Here is a 23,900-nt window from a genome sequence, read left to right on the forward strand (position 1 = left end):
GAGGCGTGAGGATGCCGAGCTGTGAGGACGAGCCCTCACTGCCCCCTACCTGCTCCAGCTCCTCCTTACGGGCAGCCGTTCTTTCAGCCCGTATTTGCTGGGCATCCTGTGGGAAAGAGAAGAGCAGCGGCCGTCAGGGCACCGGCGCTCCCACGGGGCTCCGTCCCCTCCTGCCTCCTCCATCGGGGCAAGCAGGGCCTGCAGGGCTGGAGCTGCAGACCCACACGAGGGCACTTCTCCCACCCCACCGCACCCCACACAGCAGCATCTGCTCACCTTCAGCAAAGACGCCCTGGCCGCGGCCGTGCGCTTCTCCATCATCCGCTCGTGAGCCTGTGCGAGGGGAAAGGAGCGGCGTTGGCACCCGGCTCTCTGCTGCCATGCCGTGGGCAGGGTGCCCTCCAGCCGGCAGCTCGGCCCTTCTGTGCCCGTCCACCCAGAGCTCACCTGCTCCAGCTGCTGCAGCAGCTCCACGCGCTGCAGAGCTGTTAATGTTCCGCTGGCAAACTGGGCCCGCATTGCTGCACCACTGGCACAGCTGCTCGCAGGACCTGCACCGCCTGCAGAATGGGGCCGGCAGGTTCGGCGCTGACCCACTGCCCCTGCCCCACCCCGGGGGGGCTTCTGTGAGGTCAGCGCGACATTGTGACGTCACCAGCACAGGAGGGTCCTGGGAGGTCACAGGGACAGAAGACGGTTTGTGCTGGAAGAGTCCTTGAAGGTCATAAAGAACCAGAGAATGGTTTGTGTTTGGGATGGCATGCGCTCCTTGGGAGGCTCCTTGATGATCAAAGAAGCGTGGATCGGCTTGTGTTGGAAGGGTCCTGGATGGTCACAGGACCGTAGGATGGCGTGGGTTGGGGTGTTCCTTAATGATGATAGAAGTAGTGAAGGGTTTGTGGGGGAGGCTGTGGGGCAGCAGGTGAGGACCTGAAGGATACCTCAGCTGGGCTGATGGGTCACCAGGAAGGGAACAATTCTGTTCACAAGGTGTGTGGGAAGAGCTTTGTCTGGAGCTCAACCCTCAGTAGACCCCAGTAGACCCCTCAGTAGACCTCAGTAGACCCCAGGGGACCCCTCAGTTGATTCCAGTAGACCTCTATGTAGACCCCTCAGTAGACCCCTATGTTGACCCTAGTGGACCCCTATGTAGACCCCTCTGTACACCCCAGTAGACCCCTCAGTACACCCCAGTAGTCCCCTATGTTGACCCCAGTAGACCCCTCAGTAGACCCCTCAGTAAACCCCAACAGACCCCTCAGTTAACCTCAGTACACCCCTCAGTAGACCTGGGAGTGCCTTGACAGCAGGAAGAGCTCCATCCAGAGCTCATTGCACACCTGGGGGTCCACGTGAGGAACTCTATAAAGGTGCCAGCCTGTATGTAAGAGCTTTTTGGATACAGCTGGAACCTGTTGAGGTACCAGAGGGTCTGCACTTGGGTGAAGCCCTATCCGTGCCTGCAGCAGCTCTGAGCTGACATGGCAGGAAGCCTTAGAAATGCCCTCGAGTGTGAGAAGGGCTTTGTGCAGAGTGCAGAGCTCCTCACACGTAGGAAGAAACTGATGTGGTCAACCACAGCTCCTACCTGATCAAGCACCAGGGGATCCACTCAGGGCAGAGACCCTAGAAATGCCCGCATTGCAGGAAGAGCTTCATCTGGAGCTCCATCCTCATTAACCATCGCCCAGTCCATGTGTTGTTATTGGCCCTGCAAGTGTCCCTGGTTGCAGGAAGAGTTTCTCTCAGGGCTGGCAGCTCATTTCTCATGGGAGAACCCCAGTGCAGAGAGACCCTCAGGATGCTGGAGAGCCCAGGGATGAGGGAGACCCCAACCCTTCTCCCCACACAGGAAGAGTCTGCAAAGGAGATGGCATCGCTGGCACCCTCTGCAGAGGGGACTTAACCCGGGAGCTTCAGCTGGCCTTTCCTTGCTGCCCAAAGCAGTTCTCTCACCATGCCTGCTTTCCTCTCCTGCTCTTTTTGATGCCATTTCCTAATGGAGAAGCAGACACGTAGGGCTGTGCTGTGTGTCTGTGTGCACGTGTTGCTCTCAGTCATTTCTGAGTGCGCTGATGGGTCCCAGAGAAGGGTCAGCAGAGCAGTAACGTGGCTCTTGGAGGTTGGCTGAGAATCATCTGTGGTGGAAAGGGAAGGGGGTGAATAAAGTAGCCAAGTTGTTCTAGAGCTTTCTTTCTTCGCTGTAGTCTTGGTTTTTTGCTCTTAAAATCAGTGTCAGCATGTGGAATGACGAGAGGGGAAGGTGCAAGCAGGGTTTGGTTTTGGTGCCAACCCCAGCCCACTGCTTGCTTCTGGGAAAGGCCTTTCTTCTACACAAGCCTATCATCCTTCCTAAGCGTGCTGCACTTTGGTTCTACTGCTCTTCCTGAATGCTTTAACCAGGAGCTCAGAGCAGCTGTGAGACACCAAGCCTTGGCTGCCACCAGTAAAACTACTAAGCTTTCTCTCTTCCTTAACGCACCATCCATTACAGCTTGAAAGAGCAGCGGCCTGATGTACCCTACCAGATAACAAGCTGCCAACCAGAGGGTCAGGGACAAGGTTCGGTGTTAGAGGTAGGTTTAAGCTTAGAATTAGGGCTGAGGGCTAGCACTGATGGTTAGATTTAGTGCTAGGTGCAGTGCTCGCACGTGAGTTAGTGTTAGGGCGAGGGATGTGATAAGGGTTGGTGTTTAGGGGAAAGAGCTTGAGTTTAGCTTGAAGTTTAGGACAGGAAAGGGTGAAGGTTGTACTTTAAGATACTTTAGGTATACTTTAGGGGGTTCAAGTTATGGGTTAGGAGTTAGGGATCGAGTTAAGGTTAGATTACAGATTGTTATATGGGTTAGAGTCAGCGCTAGGCACCAATTCCCATCTTCCTTACATGGAGAAAAGCTACGTGAAGACACGGACAGATATAGTTAATGGACAGCAGAGGAAAGCAAGAGGCATAGTTCTGTAAAAGTAGATTTTACCAAGTCCAAATTATATCCACTGAATCATAGAAACACTTGTGTTGGAAAGATGAGAAAGATGATCTAGTTCCAACCCCCCTGCCAGACAGCCCAGGAACACGTCAAGCCTGGCCTTGAATACCTTCAGTGATGGGACATCCACCCATTCTCAGGGCAGGCTATTCCAGTGCCTCAGCACACTCTGCATGAAGGATCTCTTCATAACCTCCGACATAAACCTCCCCTCTTTCACTTTAAATCCATTTCCCTATCACTACCTGTGTAACAAGTCAGTCTCTCTCCTGCCTTTCAAGGAAGTTCCTATCAAGTACTGCAAGACTGCAATGAGGTCTTTCTGGAGCGTTCCTTCTCCAAGCTAAACAATCCCAACTTCAACATCTTTCATCAGCCCTCTGATTATCTTTGTTGGTGCTCCAACAGGTCCATGTTTTCCCTGTGCTGGCTTTGCCAGGCCTGGGCACAGTGTACCAGATGGAGCCTTCAAAAGGCAGAGTAGGGGGATGCAATCAGCTCCCTCTCACTGCTGGATACCCCTCTGTTGGTGAAGGCCAGGTTACCATTGGTCATCCAGGCTCCAAGAGCACAGTGCAGGCTCATGGCCAGCTCTTCATCCACCAGTGTCCTCAGTTGAATCCACTTTCCACAATGGAGAACCTCTGAGCAATAGAAAATATCTTCTCATTTTGTCAAACACAGATTTCCAGAGCCCCAAAACACTCACTGCCCACGTCCTTCTTGGCTGCTATTTCATCTCAGACACGATGAAGCTGTTGTGCTGTTGTGATCCCTGTTGTGGCTATTCCACATCAGAACATCATTCAGAGCAGTGGCAGTTAAAGAGTTCGTGTCCTGGTTCCGTGTTACCGCCACTGGGGGCAGTTTGGGTTCCCGGAGGGTCACGGACTGACATCTTGGGGTAACCCCGTGACAGAAGCATATGCTGAAATCACAAGCTGCCTAGAAAGAAGGAGGGAAAGGAACACAGTGAAAGGATTTGAGGGGAACAAAAGAAGCATAAGGAGTTAGAAAACATTAAAGATGCATTGAAGAATGAAACACACTAAAGGAAAACAACAGAGCACAAGCTTAGAGTGGGATACATTAGGAGTCACCTGGGGAGAGAGATGGAATCAATGAATCTTTACTGCTGTGTAATCTGCAAATGCACTGATGACACAATTGAGAACATCCAGAAGAGTTAGGCTACGTTGTGTGGTTTTAAGAGGAATAGATGGTGCCTACACTTATCCTGGGCTCACTACAAGCCTCTACAAAGAGCAACCTCCCAAAGAGATCCTTTCCCAATGATAATCAGCTCTAAAATGGGATCTAGGAGAGGTGGAGCCAGGCTCCACCCCTTTTGCTAGCACAGGAGATTACCTTCACCTGTACTCCTAGGCTTATTGCTTGCCTCAGGTGGTTAATCAGAGGTTCAGGCTGTGATTCAGCAGTTCCCATACAAGTAAAAAACACCCTTAATAAGTTTCCAAATGGCATCCTTCAGTGCCTGGTTCCGCACGCTGTAGATGAGGGGGTTCACTGCTGGAGGCACCACGGAGTACAGAACCGCCACCAACACATCCATGGCTGAGGAGGAGGTGGATTGGGGCTTCAGATAGGTAAAGAAGCCAGTGCTGATAAAGAGGGAGACCACGGCCAGGTGAGGGAGGCACGTGGAAAAGGCTTTGTGCCGTCCCTGCACAGAGGGCATCCTCAGCACGGCCCTGAAGATCTGCACGTAAGAAAGCAGAATGAACACAAAACACCCAAAAAACAAAGATGCACTGAGTGTCATGAGGCCGAGATTCCTGAGGTAGGGGTACGAACAAGAGAGCTTGAGAATGTGTGGCATCTCACAGAAGAACTGGTCCACAGCGTTGCCTCGGCAGAGAGGCAGTGAAAATGTATTGGCAGTGTACAGCAGGGAATGGAGAACCCCAGTGCCCCAGGCAGCTGCTGCCATGATGGCACAAGTTCTGCCATCCAGGAGGGTCCCGTAGTGCAGGGGCTTGCAGATGGCAACGTAGCGGTCATAGGACATGATGGCGAGAAGGAAAAATTCAGCTGACAGAAAGAATGAAAACACAAAGAGCTGTGCAGCACACGCAGTGTAGGAGATGGCCCTGGTGTCCCAGAGGGCGTTGGCCATGGCTTTGGGGACAGTGGTGGAGATGCTGCCCAGGTCGAGGAGAGCCAGGTTGAGGAGGAAGAAGTACATGGGGGTGTGTAGGCGGTGGTCGCAGGCTACGGCTGTGCTGATAAGGCCGTTGCCCAGGAGGGCTGCCAGGTAGATGCCCAGGAAGAGCCAGAAGTTCAGGAGCTGCAGCTGCCGTGTGTCTCCCATTGGCAGCAGGAGGAACTCGCTGATGGAGCTGCTGTTGGACATCTGCCGCTCCTGGACATGGGGAATCATCCCAGGAGAAAAAAAGGCAAGTTAGGTGAGAGTTCTCTTGGCACAAACCTGTACCGTTCCTTGGTGACCTTCCTCCTGCTGAGTAATCCAATCCTTTTCTTTCTCTGAGGGAAATGTTGGTTCAGATCCACAGCCTGAGATTGTTTTCATGAGTTGGAATAGGGATGGAAGAGGAAAGTAGGAGAGGCCTCTGCCCGTGGGCTCTGGAGAAGGCGATCCTGAGCCACCCAGGTGGGTACACTGTAAAGTGGCAGGAGTGCTCAGTTTTATTTGTAGAATGTGACGTCTCTCTTAGCATCTCTCCACATCATCTCCATGGGCTGATGCTCATTCTGTCCATCGAGCCAGGAAAGGCTGATGGAACATAAGGATGCTGCTCACAAACCTACTCATCTCCAAAGCTACAGCACAGCAGTCTCAGTGCTGTGTCAATATATACAGCTTGTCTCCCATTTCTCTGGTCATCCCTACCCTAACGGTAGGAAAATGAACAAAAGGCAGGAATTCCCATGTTTGGTCCTCTTTCTTGTAAAGTCCCCTCTGCAACACCCCGAGCATGCAGTGCAGCTGTGAGCCTCCAGCCTATGCAGCACCCTGAGCAGCAAAAGGCCCCTGTGCTGCTGGGGGTCTACTTCCCCTTCCCCACATCTCCCTACAGCTGCCTGAGCAACTCTCCGGGCAGGCTGAGTGCTGAGCCTGGCTGGCGGCTGAGTCCTTGCCCTGGCACAGTGACCTGGGATGCAGGGATCCTGGCTCTGCAGGACATATTTACACTTCCATAGGGACAGGATTCAGCTGAATCCATTCAGGCATCTTATCCTGAGGTTGTAGTCCTGGCTCCTGGAGGGGATTCAGCTCCCTCCCATGCCTCCCACACACCCAGCCAGACCAGCACTGACCACACATCTGGCCACAAGCAACTGGCCCCCTGCAACCCTCCTCTTGCACAGCCTTCTTTCTCCTCCATTGGCATTCATTCCCATCTTTGCCTGTTGCAGTCACTCTCCAGTTATCAGCTCTCACTGACTACATTTCCCTCTTGGATCCCCAGTGCTACCCCCGTGCTGGCTGTACCTCCCTCTCCCTGACGGAGCTGCCATCTGTGTCACACGGGTTGTGCTGCACTCGGTGACATCTCGGTGTCTGGTGTAAGACAAAATACCCTTAAATAGGACATCTCCTTTTTTGTTTCAAGCGATCCTTGAAACCTTCATCTGCAACACAGAGACCTCCCTAAGGAGCAGTTCAGGCCTGGAAGACTTGAGGGAAATGACTTGTTAGGTCTTTCTGCACTGTAATGAGCCCCACAGCGTATGTGGTGTCCATGAACTTTGGGGACCGAGGGAAGACTGCTGTAAGCAAATGATGGAGGTGCAGTCAAAATGCTGTCCAGAAATGTTAGAGAGTGTTGGAGCTGTAATTGGTCCCTGTGGGGCCATTACCAACAAAGCCTCCCCACAGCTGTGTTAGAGCAGATAATTGGAGGCTGTGATTACAGGCAGGCCTTCATCTTTTTTGCTTAGCACCACTACTGTGGGGAAGTGGGCTACAAACTTCAGTTCAAGATGATGAGCACAGCACCAATAGATGGTAGCCTGACAGTCACACCTGGTTTGACTGTGATGTTGTTGGCTATTCTCAGTTGGCAAAGCATGAAGAGAAGTTTGTTACTGTCAGACTTTAGCTCTTTCTACTGCCACTATTGATGGAGGGTAGTAAGGGACACCAGAAACTCCTTGAATAACTTCTCATTTTGCAGTTTTTCATATACAGTCAGTTGGCCATGAAAACCACGGAGCCCATTGGCTGTGTGCTACACCACGTCAGTTTCTAGGAAGCTGGTGAAACATTAGGGCAAGTGATTCTCTTCTTGAGATACTCCTTTAAAGAATTAAGAATAATATGTATTGTTGTCCAGGCTGAGCTGCTTACAGTAGACTCCCACAGTGACATCCACTTTATTTCCTTGTCCCTTACACAGAGGCTTTCAACCATGTCATTGCTAACTGTAAGCTCCATTCTATCCAGCCCACCACATACAGCACCCCTATTCCATCTTACCTGCCCTGCATCTCTGGCCTGGAGAGCCCAGAGCCACCCATCACACACAGCACACCCCTCACAGGACCACGTCTCATGCTGACGGTGGTGAAGCACACAGGGCCTCCAACTTTGGATGCCAATGTGAAAAACCAATAAGGCATAACAGCCTCGCACATGGGCACCTGGGGGGCTGCTTGTTCCCTTGGGAGCTCTTGTTTGTGGCTGTGTGGAAAAAGGGCCTTTCCTCTTGGGAGGAGTATAGGAGTGTTGTCAGGGCCTGCAGAGAAGCAAAGACGAAGGATAAATCTCACATGGAGCTGAAGATGGTGAATGAGATAAAGGATAATGAGACGATCTTCCTACTGGTTTTAATTTCTCTTTGGTTTTCCTCTTTTTCTCTGAAAGCTGTTAGTAACTCAAGCCTTATGTGGTATTTGAATAAAGCATATGGCTTAGACAGATACGATTGTGAGAGGGCCAACACATACAGGAGAAGCATTTTGTAGAAATCTCCTAAAGAAGCTGATTTTTTATTTCACTTGTGTATGAGGGTCGTTTCACCTTCATGTAACTGGGGGGACTGTGAATCTGGTTGTCTCTGCCCCAATTCATGGGCAGGACGTGACCGCGTTGAACGAACTAGAGAAGGAACGTGGCTGGTAAAGGGCCATAGAAGTGATTCTTTCAGCACAACCTGTCAGGTCATCCCTCGCCTGCGATAGTTGTGCTGTGGTGCCAGAGACCTCCATCAGGACTGTGTGATCAGTCCTTGCTGTTGTGTCATGAGCAACAACTGGTGAGACTGCAGAACCATCAAAGTAAGGCAGTGCCAGGGTGAGTGCCAGTGCAGGAGTCGAGGTGAGTGTCTGCAGCACGCAGGGAAAAGGAAGCCAGTGTAGGACTGCTTAGAACAGCCTTGGGTGGAGATGGCAAGAGCGCTGGCAAGGCTGGAGGGCCCCAGCAGGAAACCAAGCTCTTTGTCCTCTTTGCTGCAGCAGTTGTGTCTGCCTCCACCCCTTCCTAGACCTCATTTAAGGGTAATCTCTTGCTGGAGATCCCTGCCTACCTGAGGCTCTCCAGAGGCAGGCAGCTCTGCTGCATTTGGGCTTGTTCTCATTTGCTGTATCCAAAGACTTTGCCCCCCTGCTGTTATCATCTCAGCATAGCATTACAACAAGCATAGGCTGCACAAGGACTGCCATTGTGAATGTGGTTTATTAGCTAAAAATTTAGCAAGTATTACCCTGCTCTAATATCATTTCATATTATTTTTCCAGCAGTAAGAGGAAATCAAGAAATCACTTCAGAAGCACATGAAAAAACAGTGTGAATCGATGGTCTCTCATGGAAAAGAGTGTTCCAATGGTGTCTACCCAACTAGTGCTATGATAACATTTTTTCTCCTTTCTTACATCACACACCTCCCAAGCTCCGAGCCATGCGGTAGGCAGGATGTTGGGTGTACACACTGGACTTGGTGATACAGCACCAGATTATGTCTTCTGGAGTAATTGATTTGAAAAGTATGGAAAGTGTTTGCCATCCTTACTCAGATCACATACTATTCTACTCTGCAAGAAACCCCGAGAAGAATTTATAGGATTATTCAATGAGCGAGGTACTATTCATGGTGAGTAAACGTGGTAGAATGAACTTGTTACTGATTACGAGCAGCTTTCCCTCACTTACGCTGCTGTAAATTTAAATTAACTCCACTCAGTCGACGGCGAATAACTGATATAAAAACAGAGTAAGAGGAGAATTAGTCTGTAAGTATGTCTAGAATGAATAAACAGCAAAAAATTGCTGGCGTGTAGAACTCCCCCTTGAAGCTTAACTGCAAGGTTACTTTTATAACTGATATTTTCATTCTTGGAGGGGCTGCACTGCTGCTCAAAAAGGAGGTCTATACTGAGCTGCTACGTGCTAAAAACACCCATGGTTTGCAGAATCCCACTGAGTTTGGGACAGTCCTTGGGCACAGCCCAGCAAGCGAGGGCAAGCAGCTCTCCTGTGCAGTGCCCTGCTGTGCGCTGCTGGCTTGCAGCTGTTTTTTCACTGGAGGATGCTGGGCTGACACAGGAGGGGAGTGATTTGAACACTGCCTCCCCTTCCTCACAACCAATTCAGCAGATGCTTTATAAGAGCAAACAGAAGCTCTTGTCTTCAGCTGGGAGGTGTCTGCTCCTTCCTGGCTCCCCAGAGCAAGCGTTGCATTCAATTATATTTGTATGGCAGTTCCCACTGTGGGGTTTGGAACAGGCCAATGCCTCTAATTACCAACACAAAGCTATTACAATAGTAATAAATATTAAATATAATCTGCAGAGATCTCAGGATGCCTTTCTGGTGGCATATTTTTTATGCTCATGACTGTATCTCCTGGATGTCGTTTAATTTTAGCTCTGCCTTTTAGATTTTGAGAACAAAAAACCTGCCTTCCTCCCTCTGTGATGCTGACCACAGACCCTGCTCTCACCTGAACTCTGGCCGTGGCTTTTCCTGCCCCACTTAACCCCCTCCCCTCCCTTCCCCCAAGCAGTGGGTTGGGGAGGGTGCCATCACCTCTGGAACTTGCAGATTAAAAGGCAAAAAACTGACAGTAAACTGCCAGTGGCTCATTTACTGTTGACGGTGAGTCAATCAAAATCCTGCTTTCCCTCTGCTTCCTGGCTTTCCCTCCTGTGTGACTTCATGACCCAATTTCTGATGTGTTCCACACTGTTACTTTCTTCCCCTCAGAGTTTAATTGCTTCTGTTTCACATTTGGGTGCTGAAAAGTTGTCAGAAGCTGTACAATCCCCTCCAGCAACAGATCCTGTTTATATTGCTGTAAGCTATGTTTTGCAGTGATATGATAAGTAACAAAAGGGAGAAAATTAAACAGAAATGCACATCTCTTTGTATAAAACCCTGTTATCTGCCAAGTTTTACTCTGAGGGTCACCAGAAATGCTAGCACAGTGTAAGGAAGCCTCCAAGTCTGCCTGCACAGGGCATTCTGAAAGCAGCACCACAGCAACTTGCCTTACACCAGGGACAGCATTTACCCAAACAGAGGTCAGTCTCAGGACTGAGCATCCACAGTGTGCAGAGGAGGAGGGAGAGCAGCAGGAGGAAGGCTGGAATTTAGAGAAGAAGCTGTGGCAACAATTTAGAGCAGAGGTTGTGCTGTGATCATCTAAGGATGTCAATAAGGCGAATAGCTTTTAAAATACCAATCATTGTAGCTGGAGGGGAGAAAAAAAAGAGGAAAGCTTTTGGGCACATAAACCCATCTTGAATGACATTTCAACTCTCCTCCCATTTTCACAGGATCTGAAATAGACCCATTTCTTCTCTGTCAGGATCCCATGCCTTTTTTGTTGATATTTTTCTACGTCTTTTTGTCTTGAATACATATCTGAACTTTTATTTGCTGGAAACCACCTATGCAGTAAATGAAAATGGATACCTAAAGTTACCAAGTGTTTTATTTACTGAAAGATATTCCTGGTGCAGAGAATGCTTGATGAAACTTTTGGTATTATTTGTGTCAGTATTTTAAGAATTGAAATTATCCAGAAACACTCATACGAATCAGGAAGCCGAGGTCCTGGAACAGGCTGCCCAGGGAGGTTGTGGATGCCCCATTCTTGGAGGTGTTCAAGTCCAGGTTGGATGGGGCCCTGGGCAACCTGACCTAGTAAACATGGAAGTTTGGTGGCCCTGCCAGGCAGGGAGGTTGGAATTTCATGATCCTTGAGGTCCCTTCCAACCCGGGTCATTCTGTGATTCTATGAACTTCCTTTGCTATCTGATAGCTAGTGATAGAAACAAAGCCAAAGTTGGAGGCAAAGCCCTACTGTACAGGAAAAAAGAAACTCCTCTAACGTGCCTGTGACTCTTCTGAGTCAGAGAGAAGTTGTTCACTGAGGGGGAGCTGAGGCCCTGGCACTGCTGCCCAGAGAGGCTGTGGGTGCCACATCCCCACAGGTGCACTCGACTCAGCTCCTGTTGCAGTGAATGGAGGCACGGGGAGGGATGTGGTTAGTACGTGACCATCTCCTTCCCCAGGCACAAAACAAGGCAACAGGGACAACGGCAGCAGCAGCCGTGATGGCAGACTGTCAGTGAGGAAGAGCTTGAGGAGCTGCAGCTCCTGGCTCACCGCAACCAGCCCAACATCCCCCAGCCGCTGAACACACTGTACGGGACAGGCACCTCTGGGCGTGCGCTGTATGGACGTGCTCTGCAGCCTGCCTAGCGCACGGCAGGGGAAGAAGCACGGTGGTGGCAGCGCTACGGGGAGACCTGCCGTGCTGCAGCGCGTGCCTCCGGTCCCGCTGCCGGGCACCACCGGGTGCGGTCTGGCTCCGTCCTCTCTGCACCTCCCTGCGGGCGCCCGCCTGATTCTCTGCCAGGCTTTCACACGTCTCGATCCGTGGGATCGGTCCCTCTCTTTCGGGGCTGCCCGGCTCAGCCAGGAGCTGCTCCTCGAGACCGGGCGCGTTCCGCTGCTCGCGGTCAGCCGCCGCTTCTCACCGCCCAGCAGCGCCCCACCGCCACGCTGACTCCGGAGGACGGCTCAGTTCTGCCCCTGCGCTGGCTTCGCCTGACCGCCCGGCGTCCCCCGAGGCACGGCACAGGCGGCGGCGGGGACGCGGGGCGGCGGAGCAGCGCTCGACCCGCACGGAGCTCCGCAACTCGCGCCGTCATAGCGGACCGGCGTCGTCATAGCGGACCGGCGCCCGCAAGCGCTATTGGCGGAGAAGCCGCGCTCGGCCCCGCCTCCTCTGCGCTCCCATTGGTCGGTCCGCCGAATGGGGCGAGCGCTGCCTGCTGGGGTCTTTCCCTTTCGCCCGTGAGGTCGTGGCGCCCTCGTGACGTCATCACCTCGCAGCCCGTCCGGATCCGTCCGCAGGGTCTTTGCGTCCTTAGGCAGATCGTAGGAGGATGCGAGAGCTGAGGGGCGATGGGGGGGAGGAGCATCCTGCCGTGGCACCGGGAGCCTGGGGACAACGTGCTTTGGGTGCCGGCACGAAACTCCTCCATCCGTCAGCACAGGAGCAGCAGTTCTTGCCGCAGCGGCAGGAACTCAGCGCAGCCCTGCAGAGAGTGGCCCAGAGGCACAAGAAGAAGATGACATCCATCGAGTGTGAGCGCCCAGCAGTGTCTGCAGCCTGCGAGGTGAGCGGGGCTGGGAAGAGGAAGCTGTAGGAGTCCTGGGGAGGGACGCACAATGGCAGCGTTAGTGGCAGGATGAGCTGCTTCCTCTTCCCCTCCTGACACCGTGCACTGGTTTCCTTGGAGAAGCGCCCCACAAGCCAGACCCCGCTGTCACATCTGTGGGGTTCCACAGTGCACACAGACATGGGGACGCCGTGTGCTGGGCTCATGACAGCAGCACTCGGGCGCTGTGGGCAGGACGAGGGTGGCGGTCTGCTTCTCTTTGTAACCTCAGCCAGGCTGTCACTCTCGGGATAGAAAAAGCATTTCTTAGCCATGATCTGCTTGTGCGCGGCGTCCTTCTCTCACGTAGAGCTTTGCTAGAAAACTCCTTCTCTTTCTGTCTGTTATTGCAGTTGCCAGCTGCTGGTGGACCTGAGCCATAAGAGACTGAGCAAAACCTCGAGCGATGGTGAGTGTGCTTGTTTGCTGTACCACGCTGTGCCAGGCGTTTGCTCCATTCAGATAAACATAGGGAGTGTGGATGGGTCAGGATTAGTCAGTCTTTTTTTTTTTGAGTGGTGAATTTGTAGCTTCTTTCCATTTCCTCCTTCTAGAAGATAGTGCCCCACACGTCTGTGCTTCTCCTGCTTGAGAGTGAATGGAAAATGCAACTGAATGTCAGTACCCAGAGGAAGTATTTTTCCAGATAAGCTCTCTGGGCGTACTGCTCCCTCCTGGTTCAACCCACAAGGTTCCACCCGTGCAGTGGTTATTCCTGTGCCTGTTTCCCAAAGCCCAGGCTCCATGAAGGTCAGCGCTGCGTTGGTGTTGACCTTGACTGGAACAGAGTTGGGTCGCAGAAGGCAGTGTGATCTCACAGAGATGGCACTGAGCAAGAGGCAGGAGAAAGCTGTTTGTGAATGGCCAGTTTGAGCCAAACACAGCATGTCGTGGTGTGTTGTAGAAGCACGGAATGGTTGGTGTTGGAAAGGACCTCTGGGCCCATCTGGTCCAGGCCCTGCTGCAACAGGGCCAGCAGAATTGGTGCCGAGGGCCACATCCTGGGCTTGGAGATCACCTAGAGGAAACTCTGCAGCCTCTGTGGGTCTCTGTGCCAGTGCTGCAGCACTTACACAGTGCAGGAGTGCTCCTGATGTTTGGTGGCAAGCTCTGGTCCTGGCACTGGGCTCCACTCGATGCAGCCTGGCTACATTCTCTCAGTCCCTCCCTGCATGGATTGATGGCCATGGGTGGGATCCTCCTGAGCTCCCCTTCTCCAGACTGAGCAGCACGAATGAAGAAATCATCATTGACATCTTGACCAAACTAAATGTTTCCCAGCGTCAGCAAGTTCTGATCACCTAAAAGGTCTACAGAGATGTGTGAAGGTGGTTGTGTCACTTGGGTGAAAAGTGACAAAGGACCCAATCTCCATAAGACAAAGGTCGGTGGAGAATTTCCTTGACCAAGGTAGTTTTGGTTTTGTTCAGTTCAGTGCAGTTGTTGATGCAAGGAGGGTTAGAGCCTAAAGAGAAGAGGTGAACAGCTCGGTTCTGTCTGTCCTGGAAGGCCGTACCTTCTGCCACCTCCTTCCTCCTCTCTTGGCTTTCTAGGATTTGATTGGTGACTTGATGTGGTTGCTGAGTGGGAATTTTGAGAGGGTGATGGTTGGGATGATGACTCCCACCGCCACGTCTGATGTGCTTGAACTGAGGAGGGCTGTGAAGGTTTGGAAATCTTTCTTTTGTATTGTTGAAGTTCAGGCCAAGGACTTACTGCTTTGCTATGAATGTCTTCTTAATTTATTATTAACTCTTAAGGAAACCTGATTGCATGTCTGGAGCAGCTGTTGGTATCTTAAATCTTGCCTTGGCGATTCCTGGGAGCAGGAACAGATGAAGGCTGCCTGATGGAAATTCTGGCTTCTCGCACCAGTGAAGAGATTCGTCTCATTCATGAGAACTCCAGGCTTTATAAGTAGTGCGAAAGGCCGGGCCTTGTCCTGCTGCCTGACAGTCAGTTTGTGTGTGTGCAGGCAGGTGTGAGGAGGAAGGAATCTGGGGAGCTTGTAGGTGTGACATGTTGGCCAACCTCGCTGTGGCTGTTTGTTCAGAGTGGAGCCAGACTAGAATTTCACCAGCAACTGATGTAAATGAAATGGGGAGGAGCGTTCTGTCTGTCAGCAGGACGTATGGCTCTCTTGCCAGTTTCTTACTGTCTGTGCTTCTTAATTGGAGGCTGTAGCACTAATGATGATGAATGGACTGCTGCAGTGATGCTGAGAGCCCTGGGCACAGTTCAGTACTTAGCTAAGTTACAGCTGGCAAACGTTGTGGGAGGCACCCAGGTGGTGGCTCTGCTTCCAACAGATGCCGTGTGCGTGTGTTCTTGCGAGAGTATGGCTGCTCCCTTGAGGATGACATCGTATCCAACACATCTTCCATTTTTCCAAGTGTCCTTGTGTCACTTGCAACAGTGAGCCAAGCGAAAGGGAGAGGGGAGAAGGGATTGAATCTTCTTGTGGGCGCAGCTCTGTGCTCACTGGTGAGGAGCTCCAGGCTGGCTTTTTCTCACCCTGCATGTCTCATGGCCTGCTCCTCAAACCCATCTTCTGCAGGGAGGGGATTCTGACTCTGGGTGTGCACGAATGCCATGGGCTCTTTTCTAAATGTCCCAGTAAAGTGGGCTGCTGCTTCTTTCAGAAGGAAGCCCAAAGCACATTTGAGATGTGTCACTGTGTTTGTAAGCTAGTATTCCCTTTGAAGGACTCCATTAGCCATCTCCTGCAGCTGTTTCTGAGTGGGGAATTCTCAAGGGTTGCTTCCAGTAGATGCTGTGGTGAGCTTTGTCTTCTGTCCTTGTACCTTTGCAGGGTAACAGAGATGAGGGAATGTATGTGGATGATGCTCTTGCTCAGCAGGATGCTCAGGTGTGTAGGAACGTGATTCCTTGCAAGAGCAATCTATTCTTGTGCATGTGATGTGTGGTGAAGAGAAGCCAACCCGTGAAATGGGAATAAATGGGTTCTGGTCTCGTTTGCAAGTCTCTTAATGAGAAGCCTGCAAATAATGTAATGCAAATGACTGATAAAGCAAGCGTCAGCCGTTTGCAGTGCGCTGATGTTAGAAAGGCTTCAGGGAGCGGCAGCGCATTCCTGTGTGCAGCAGTGAGGAAAACAGAGTAACAAGAAGGTATACATAAAGGTACTAAATTAATTTATTAATGACTTACTCCTAACACTGACATTAACAGTATAATGGGCAAAAGCCCAACTGGATGAAGGGAAATGGAATCAGAAGGAAACCGGCAGTTGGCTGCTCTTTCTTCTCCTCCCCTCCCGTTCCAGGAAAGCAACCACGGCCTTCCAGACTTTGCTGTCTTATTCCACGATGAGAGGGGTTGTGTAGAGGGAATGCCGGATCCCAAAAGTGGAGGCAGGCGCCTGGGGCTTGATCAGCGTCACCTGGAAGGGCAGAAAGGAAAGGCAGATCAGCAAGGGCCCTTCTTTGCTGCCCTTGCTCCCTGCTGTCCTGCACCCCTCCCAATCCCAGACAGTCCCAGTGCAGAGCCGGTGCAGCTCCCTGCTAGAGCAGAGCTGGCTCAGGGAGGTGTGCTGGCCTTACATGTGCTCTTATGTGCCCCTCCTGTCTCAAAGAGGGCTGGCTGTGCACCTGGGACCTCACAGCTAACTCTCCTATGCTGGGGGTGTGCTGCTTGGAGCCCCTCTGAGCTGCATTCCCCCAAAGAGCTTGTGAAGGACCAGCACGGCCCATTAAAGGTAATAGGAGCAGAGGGAGGAAAAGCTGCGTGCTGCGCTGTTCCTCACTTCCTCTACTTGGAGGTGGCACGAGGGCAAGGAGCAGGCCTGCTGTCCTGCACTTGGTTCCTGCAGCCAGAAGCTGTTTGGCTGGATGAAGCCTCAGGGAAAGGGGGAGAGGCATGAAGGCTGTGCTTGTGAAGCAGAGGGGAAGAGCTGAGCAGCTGCCTTACCCGGCCTACGCTGTAGTCTGCTGGCCCGGGCTTCACTGCTTTGCCCTCTCCATGTTTTGGTCGGGCTGGCATCGTGTATGCGGGCGCCCTGGTCTTGTACACATCCACAGCCACTTTGGGGAGCGCCGCAGGACCTGGAGTCTGCAAGAGAGGCATGGCCACACGGGGCTGGGGTCACATTCAAGGCTCTCTCTTTCCCTGGAAGGCTGCATTAAGCAAAGTTGCAGCAGGGTTGGAAGCCCCTGTGGCTCAGGGAGAGCAGCCCAGGTTCGGACGCTAACATGGAAAAGAGGAGCAGCGGAGCTCACCTTGGCAAGGTCCTCGTCAAAGCGACCGCGCTGGCTCCTTCCCCTCATGGAGTAGCAGGGGCTGGCCGATGTGTAGGCTGTGTTGGGCCCCATCAGCCTGGGCAGCGTGTAAGTGCCAGGACCTGCAGGAGGAGCAGCAGAGAGTGTGTGCGTGAGGGGATGGAGGAGATGGAAGCAGCAGCGAGGGGCAGCCTGCCCAGCCGGCTGGTGGGAAGTGGAGGGACATCTTGCCCCTCTGCCAGTTCCTGCCTCTCCTCTGACACAGGGCCAGTGCCAGCAGCTTCGAGCATGAGCAGCTGGAGACGCTGCTGGCCGAGAGGTGGTGGTCATGTAAGAAAGCTTGTGGCCCAGCGCCGCATCTTGCTGCACAGGCCATGCAGTAGGCCCTCTGCTGGTGCTGAGCAGCAGCCCGTCCCTGGAGGATGCTCAGGCTGAAGGGTCTGCCTTTGCCAGGGTCACGTACCTGGAGAGCGGTCTGTCCGGAGGGGCTCCCGCCGGAAGGCCATGGACTGCACCGGTGGGCACTTGAAGACGTGCCTGTTGGCAGCTTCGGTGCGGTAGTCACCTGGGACAGAGGAGGAAGAAAGCTGTGAAGGGCTGGTCTCCTTCTGCAGCCAGAAAGGGTCCTCTGAAGAGCTGCAGAATTGCTGGGGGACACAGGCAGCACGCGGGGACACTTCTCTGTGCCCCGCCACTATGTCCTGCCTTGCTGTCCCCCCTGTCAGCCCCCTGCTCCTTGTACTTTTCAGACATAGTGCCTTGTGCCCTGGGCCCATGGTGCTGGGCAGCTGTCCTTCTCCGAGGGCATTTATCGCTGCTCAGAGCAGCTCATGCTCTCTCAAAAAAGACCTACAGCTCCATCAGGGCGTGAGCTGACCCTGGGCAAACGTGCTGCGTGCTCGTGTTGTCTGGGAGAAGTGCTGCAGCAGTGCTACTCACTCGGTCCGGGGGTGACGGTGGTCTTTGTCGTGGGTCGTCCCCGGAGGTGGGTGCCTGGAACCACGTACTTGCCATTCCTAGTGATGGCCGGCTCCACAAAGTAGCAGGGACCTGGCCCACAGCTCTCTGCCGCAGGCCGTTTGGTCCCTCTAAAGGTGTAGGCGGGGGCACGGTTTTTGGTGGGGCTGTGGCCCACGTAACCTAGGAGGAAAAGCAGAAGAGAGCACACCCCTGTGCAGCTGCATGTTTTGAGCTCCTTTGGACCCAGACCAGAGGCGGGCCCCTTTGTCCTTGGGTCACAAGGAGCAGCGCCAGCAGCATTGGCCTTCCTCGGCCAGGCCTGGCTTGCAGCTGCACCAGAGAGCCAGGAGGCTCTGCCAGAACGGGGCAAGGCTGGGGAGCTGCTCTGCCCCTCTGACCAGCCCTGGGGACGGTCGCTGTACCTGTTGTCCCCGGGATGGAGTACTGGGGCCCGGGGCTGGGGAACTGGGCCGAGATGAGGCCACGTGGGCGATGGGGTCTCCAGGTCCCCACCCAGGCTCCGTCCATGCTGGCAGGCATGTGCCTCCAAACCTAAAGGCAAGAGCAGAGCAGTTCCTGACGGGGGTTCCTGAGCAGGAAGGGCCGGCAGCAATTTCTCCTGCTCACTGCCAGTCCTGTGCTACACGCCCCTCACACACACTGCAGCCAAGCCCGCATCCTGCAGCTGGGCTCTGCAGCCTGAAGTGTGCAGGAGCTCTCCCTCACCTCTCTGAGCCTTGGAGGACGAGCGCGATGAGGCTGAGCTGCTCTGCTGCTGGGGCTGCTCTCAGGCACAGGGCACGGCGAGCGGCTGCGGGCAGCACAGCTCACAAATGAGGTGCCTGGAGCCAGTGGCCGGCTGTCCTTGGGGAGGGCCCGGCGTCGTCATGGCAGCGCATTGTGACAGCACACAGGCTCCGGGTGATGCCATCCGTGCTGTGACATCTCCTGGCTGGCCTGGAGCCACGCCCTCCACGCCTTCTCGGCCTCGCACCCCAACCAGTAAGAAGTCGTAGCTCACGCTGCTGACACCTGCAGATGGACCGAGCTCTTAGTTAGATCACACAGCAGAGCTCAGCTTGGTCCTGCTGGCTGTTCAGATTGGTAGTTTTTCTCTCGTTTTGTTTTTAATTGATGGAATAACACGTGTGAATGGGAACTGCTGTGCAGTCAGGATTGGTCAGTTATGGAAATGTCACATGCCCAGAAGTGTTATGAAAACGTTTGTCCAGGCAGTGAGAGGTCCTGGTGGGACAGAAGGTGCAGCAGAGATGAGAATTTCCTTTAGTGAGGTTGGAAAGGAGGAAAAGAGGAAAGAATGCAGCAAAAAGGGGGATAGATTTATCTCCAAACAATTCAGTAATCTATGCATAACCTGTCACGTGTGATGTCTGCATATTCCCCTAGAACATGCAACAATTTTCTGCTGCTTGTTGTTTGGAGCTCTCCTATGGCTTGATCAAGTTAGTCTTGATGCCAGCCATGGGTGCAGCTTTAGCCATTCTCAGCAGAATGGTAACAGAGGTTGCTCAAAGGGAGAGAGGAAAGGAGGAGCTAAACTGAAGCCAACACTTAGTTGCAAAGAGCTCTGCCTGCATTCCATGTCAGCACCCAGACATGAGCCGTACAGCCCTTGCTCTCAGCACACACACCTCTTCTCTTACCAGCTGCTTGCATCCCTGCGCAGCGCTGCTCAAAGCCCTCCTCCAGCTCTCCCTTCACAAAGCAATACGCAGTCTCTCCCCAGCCATGAGCTCTGGGCTGTTTGATGCCTGTGCCATCAGCGGGACCTGCAGAACAAACCTTGGCTTCAGAGCTTGGAGGAGACAAGCGCTCTGTCTAGGAACATTCACCATCTGAAGCACTTGAAAGCAGCGGCTTCTTGAAAGCCCTGGATCTGTGTGACACACCAGGAGATGCTCAACTCAAGCCGCAGCCCTCTCCACAATGGAAGGGCTCTTCACAACCGGCTGGAGGGGGAGCAAAGACGCACAGAGGTCTGACAGCTCTGAACCAAAGCAGGGCAGCTGGTGCTGCTGCAGGCAGTGCTTCCCGTGCCTGCCCAGCACGCAGCCAGCAGACAACGTTGGCGGCCGCCTGCTGCTCAGATAGAAGCACAAGTGCTGCTGGAGGAGCAGCGCAAAGCACAGCCTGAATCGCTGCTACCTTGCGCTGAGGAAAGTCTGCGATGCACCACGGCCTCACCTGCTGCCTTCTTGGAAGGGGAGGTTCAGCAGCAGCTCCACTTGTCAGCAAGTCCTCCAGAAACTTCCTTCTTTCTTCCTGAGCAGGAGACTGGATGCTGAAACCTTCTCCAACGTCATTATTAAACAGTACCTGGACCTGAAGCCCCAGGAGAAAACGCAGTTCAGATCCAAGACCACAAAACAGTCATATTCTAGTCCAATACAATTCCAATTCTGATTTAAATTTCGGGACTAGCATTTCACCCACCCTGCTATGGAAGGGGGAAGGGAGGGGAAAAGGGAAAGGGGAAGCGAGGGAGAACCTTCTAGTCCCACATGCCCCTGTAGCCTATTCTATAGCCCCATATCACCCTATGGCCCCATACACCCCTTTACCCTTGTATCCCACTAGAATCTTCCTACTGTCCCTCCTAGGGACACATACCCCCATGACCCTCCTAAAGCCCACCCAGAGCACCCTACAGGTCCCACTTAGAACGTCCCCCACAGCCTTATATAACACCCCAGCCCCCAAGCTCCCTATAGCCCCATGATCCCCCACAGCCCAGCATCACCCCTCTATCCCCTCCACAGTCCCCTATATCCTCCCCAGAGCTCCCGCTGTCCCATATCCTCCTATACCACTTCAATAGTTCCACAAAACTTTCTAGAACCCCATAACCCTCCTATGGCCACTGTGAAGCGCCCCATAGCCCCATATACTCCTACATCTACCCCTGCAGTCCCCCTAGCATCCTACAGCCCCATATCCTCCTATAAGCCCCGCACAGCCCTATATCCCTCTACAGCCCCGACCGGTGCTCCCTATAGCCCCAGTTCTCTCCCAATAGCCCTCTTCACACATTTCTATATTCCCCCTTCAGCTACTGATATCCCCATATCCCCCTACAGCCACCGGCAGACCCCACATTGCGCTCACAGCCACCCATTTCCTCACATCCCTTGGTATCCCCACACAGCCCACTACAACCCCACTATATCCCCCACTATTCACCCCTATGTCCATCCCACTGCCACCCACAGCTCCGTATTACCCTATACCCCCCCTGGCATAGCCCCATATTACTCTATACCCCCATGTTACCCTGCAGTCCCCCCACACCCCCCTCACCTTCCCTCCATCCCCAGCCCCACACGTAGACAGCCCCAAGGTGGTCCCCGTGCCGGGCCTCTCCTGCTGAGCACCAAGATGGGCTGCAGCACCGCTCCTGTGCTGGCTGTGGACCCGCGTACCTTTGGTGTCCATAAGGCTGGAGGCGCACCCCGCTGCAGGGCCATCCTTGCTCACTGTGTTCTGCCTCGTGCCGACGGGTTGCTCCTTGTTGGTGTCGGCCATGCCAGAGCCCACCAATCAAATGCATCTGCTCTGTGCCAGATGCTCCTTCAGGATGCAGGACCCACTGCTGTGCTCCGCCTTCACCCCCTCCAGGGTGGCCGTGTATCAGACGTCGCCACGGCAACGCGGTGACAATGTGGCCTGTGCTGGCAGCTGCCCATTGTTACACTGGCACAGCAGCATGCTACCTGCCATGACATGGCAGGAGCCCAGTTCTGAAGTGCTCTCCTGAAGTTCTCTTTCCCTGACAGCTTCTCGAGGAAGTCGTAATAGAACTTCATTTCGAAGCTCAGCCCGTCAATGAGGAGCACTCCGACGCCCTTCAGGACAACGGCAACATTCTCCCCATTCTGCAGGCAGCCGGAGAGCAGCAACACGGTGCTTTGGATGCAGGTCTGCGCTGTCTGCCGGCTCACAGAAGCAGCTGCGGCCACCTGGCTGCACTTCAGGGCCTCCACCTTCCTGTGGGCTGAAAAAATACCAGGGATGGGGTTGATGACACGGTTGCTGTTCCACAGCTGCTTCCCTAGAACTGCTTCTAAGATCATCCAGATCGGCCCCGCGTTTGGACGGGCTCCTCTGAGGGGGAGGTCTGCATCTGAGAAGGAAGGCGGTGGCCAAGTTTGCCCGGTCTATGAACCCAGCAGAGCTTTTAATCCCCCATCCTACCTGGCAGGGACTCCCTGCAGGACATGAGGTTGAGAGTCAGGCCAAACACAGGCCAGCACAGAGTCACGGTCCTGTCCTCAGTCCTGATCTCCTTGGAGATGGTGTCAAAGGAGCCGAAGGTGGGAATCCAGACCCCCTGTGAGTGGAAGAGAAAGAAAGGGCAGAAACATTACGGGCTGGAATGAAGGCTCGTCATCTTCCTTGCTGTAAATGTTCAACCCTGCAAAAGGGGCACCCCCGAAACTGGTTCCAGCTGCCCTGTGGACATCTTATCACCCCACTGTTTTCAGGCTGTTTCGCCCTTATATTTATGGCCCTCATACCCCTTGTTTTCCCATAAAAACAGTCATATATAGTCCAATACAATTCCAATTCTGATTTAAATTTCGGGACTAGCATTTCACCCACCCTGCTATGGAAGGGGGAAAGTGAGGGAGAAATAGAAGGGGAAAGCTAGGGAGGTCTTTCTAGCCCCACATGCCCCTAAAACCCACTCTAAAGCCCCATATATCCCCTATAACCCTGTATCCCACTAGAATCCTCCTACTGCCCACCCACAGCCTCCTAGGGACACATACCCCCATAACCCTCCTAAAGCCCACCCAGAGCACCCTACAGGCCCCACTTAGAACCTCCCCCACAGCCTTATATAACACCCCAGCCCCCAAGCTCCCTATAGCCCCATGATCCCCTGTAGCCCCCCACAGCCCAGCATCACCCCTCTATCCCCTCCACAGTCCCCTATATCCTCCCCAGAGCTCCCGATGTCCCATATCCTCCTATACCACTTCAATAGTTCCACACAACTTTCTAGAACCCCATAACCCTCCTATGGCCACTGTGAAGCGCCCCATAGCCCCATATACTCCTACATCTACCCCCGCAGTCCCCCTAGCACCCTACAGCCCCATATCCTCCTATAAGCCCCGCACAGCCCTATATCCCTCTACAGCCCCGACCGGTGCTCCCTACAGCCCCAGTTCTCTCCCAATAGCCCTCTTCACACATTTCTATATTTCCCCTTCAGCTACTGATATCCCCATATTCCCCTACAGCCACCGGCAGACCCTACATTGCGCTCACAGCCACCCATTTCCTCACATCCCTTGGTATCCCCACACAGCCCACTACAACCCCACTATATCCCCCACTATTCACCCCTATGTCCATCCCACTGCCACCCACAGCCCCGTATTACCCTATACCCCCCTGGCATAGCCCCATATTACTCCATACCCCCACGTTACCCTACAGACCCCCCACAGCCCCACATTACCCCACACCCCCCTCACCCTTCCCTTCCCCCCCACTCCTCCCCCACTGCCCCCTACACCCACATCCCACCTCAGCCCCGCCGGGCACCGCTTCCTCTCCCCGGCCCGGAGCCGTTCTCCCGCACAGCTCCGGCGCCGCCATCCTCAGCACCGCTCCCGTCGTACCGCGGTTCCGTCTCGGTGCTGCCCGCACAGCTCTGGCAAGCAGCGGCTGCAGCCAAATGAGGGGAGAGCCGGGCGGCCCCGAACCGCATGATGGCGGCCGTTCCCGCCTCAACATGGAGCCTAAGCCAATCAGAGCCGTTGGCGCTGTCGCCGACCAATGAGACGGCGACACGCGTCGGCAATGCCGCTAACCAATGAGAACCCAGGGGAGGTCCGCATGAGCCTCTGACCAAGGAGAGGCCGGCGCGGGCCGGATGAGCAGCTGATTAATGAGAGATGGGGGGGTAGAACTGAGCTGCCGCTGACCTGCAGCTCTGGGGCTGCAGGCACTGCCCGGATGGGTGGCAGAACACTGAAAGGACAGAGCGGGAGGGGTCCGCCTGAGTGGCTGATGGCTTTGGGGCCGCATC

At 53.7% G+C, this 23,900-nt stretch overlaps 1 protein-coding gene, 1 long non-coding RNA gene and 1 pseudogene across 2 annotated transcripts; 1 reads left to right on the plus strand and 2 right to left on the minus strand.

The window, feature by feature from the left end:
- Nucleotides 1–4,419: 4,419 nt before the first annotated feature.
- LOC140265297 (olfactory receptor 14A16-like) lies at nt 4,420–5,361 on the minus strand. Its single transcript, XM_072361207.1, has one exon. The coding sequence runs from the start codon at nt 5,359–5,361 to the stop codon at nt 4,420–4,422; it is 942 nt and encodes a 313-aa protein (XP_072217308.1).
- A 5,894-nt stretch (nt 5,362–11,255) lies between these two features.
- On the plus strand, nt 11,256–21,767 carry LOC140265340 (uncharacterized). Its single transcript, XR_011906247.1, has 3 exons — nt 11,256–12,599; nt 12,995–13,050; nt 21,634–21,767. It is a non-coding gene; the product is annotated as an uncharacterized lncRNA (long non-coding RNA).
- On the minus strand, nt 13,212–19,616 carry LOC140265334 (ciliary microtubule associated protein 1A-like; annotated as a pseudogene).
- Nucleotides 21,768–23,900: the final 2,133 nt, after the last annotated feature.

The sequence above is a fragment of the Excalfactoria chinensis genome, unplaced genomic scaffold, assembly GCF_039878825.1.
Source record: "Excalfactoria chinensis isolate bCotChi1 unplaced genomic scaffold, bCotChi1.hap2 Scaffold_84, whole genome shotgun sequence".
Lineage (NCBI taxonomy): Eukaryota > Metazoa > Chordata > Aves > Galliformes > Phasianidae > Excalfactoria > Excalfactoria chinensis.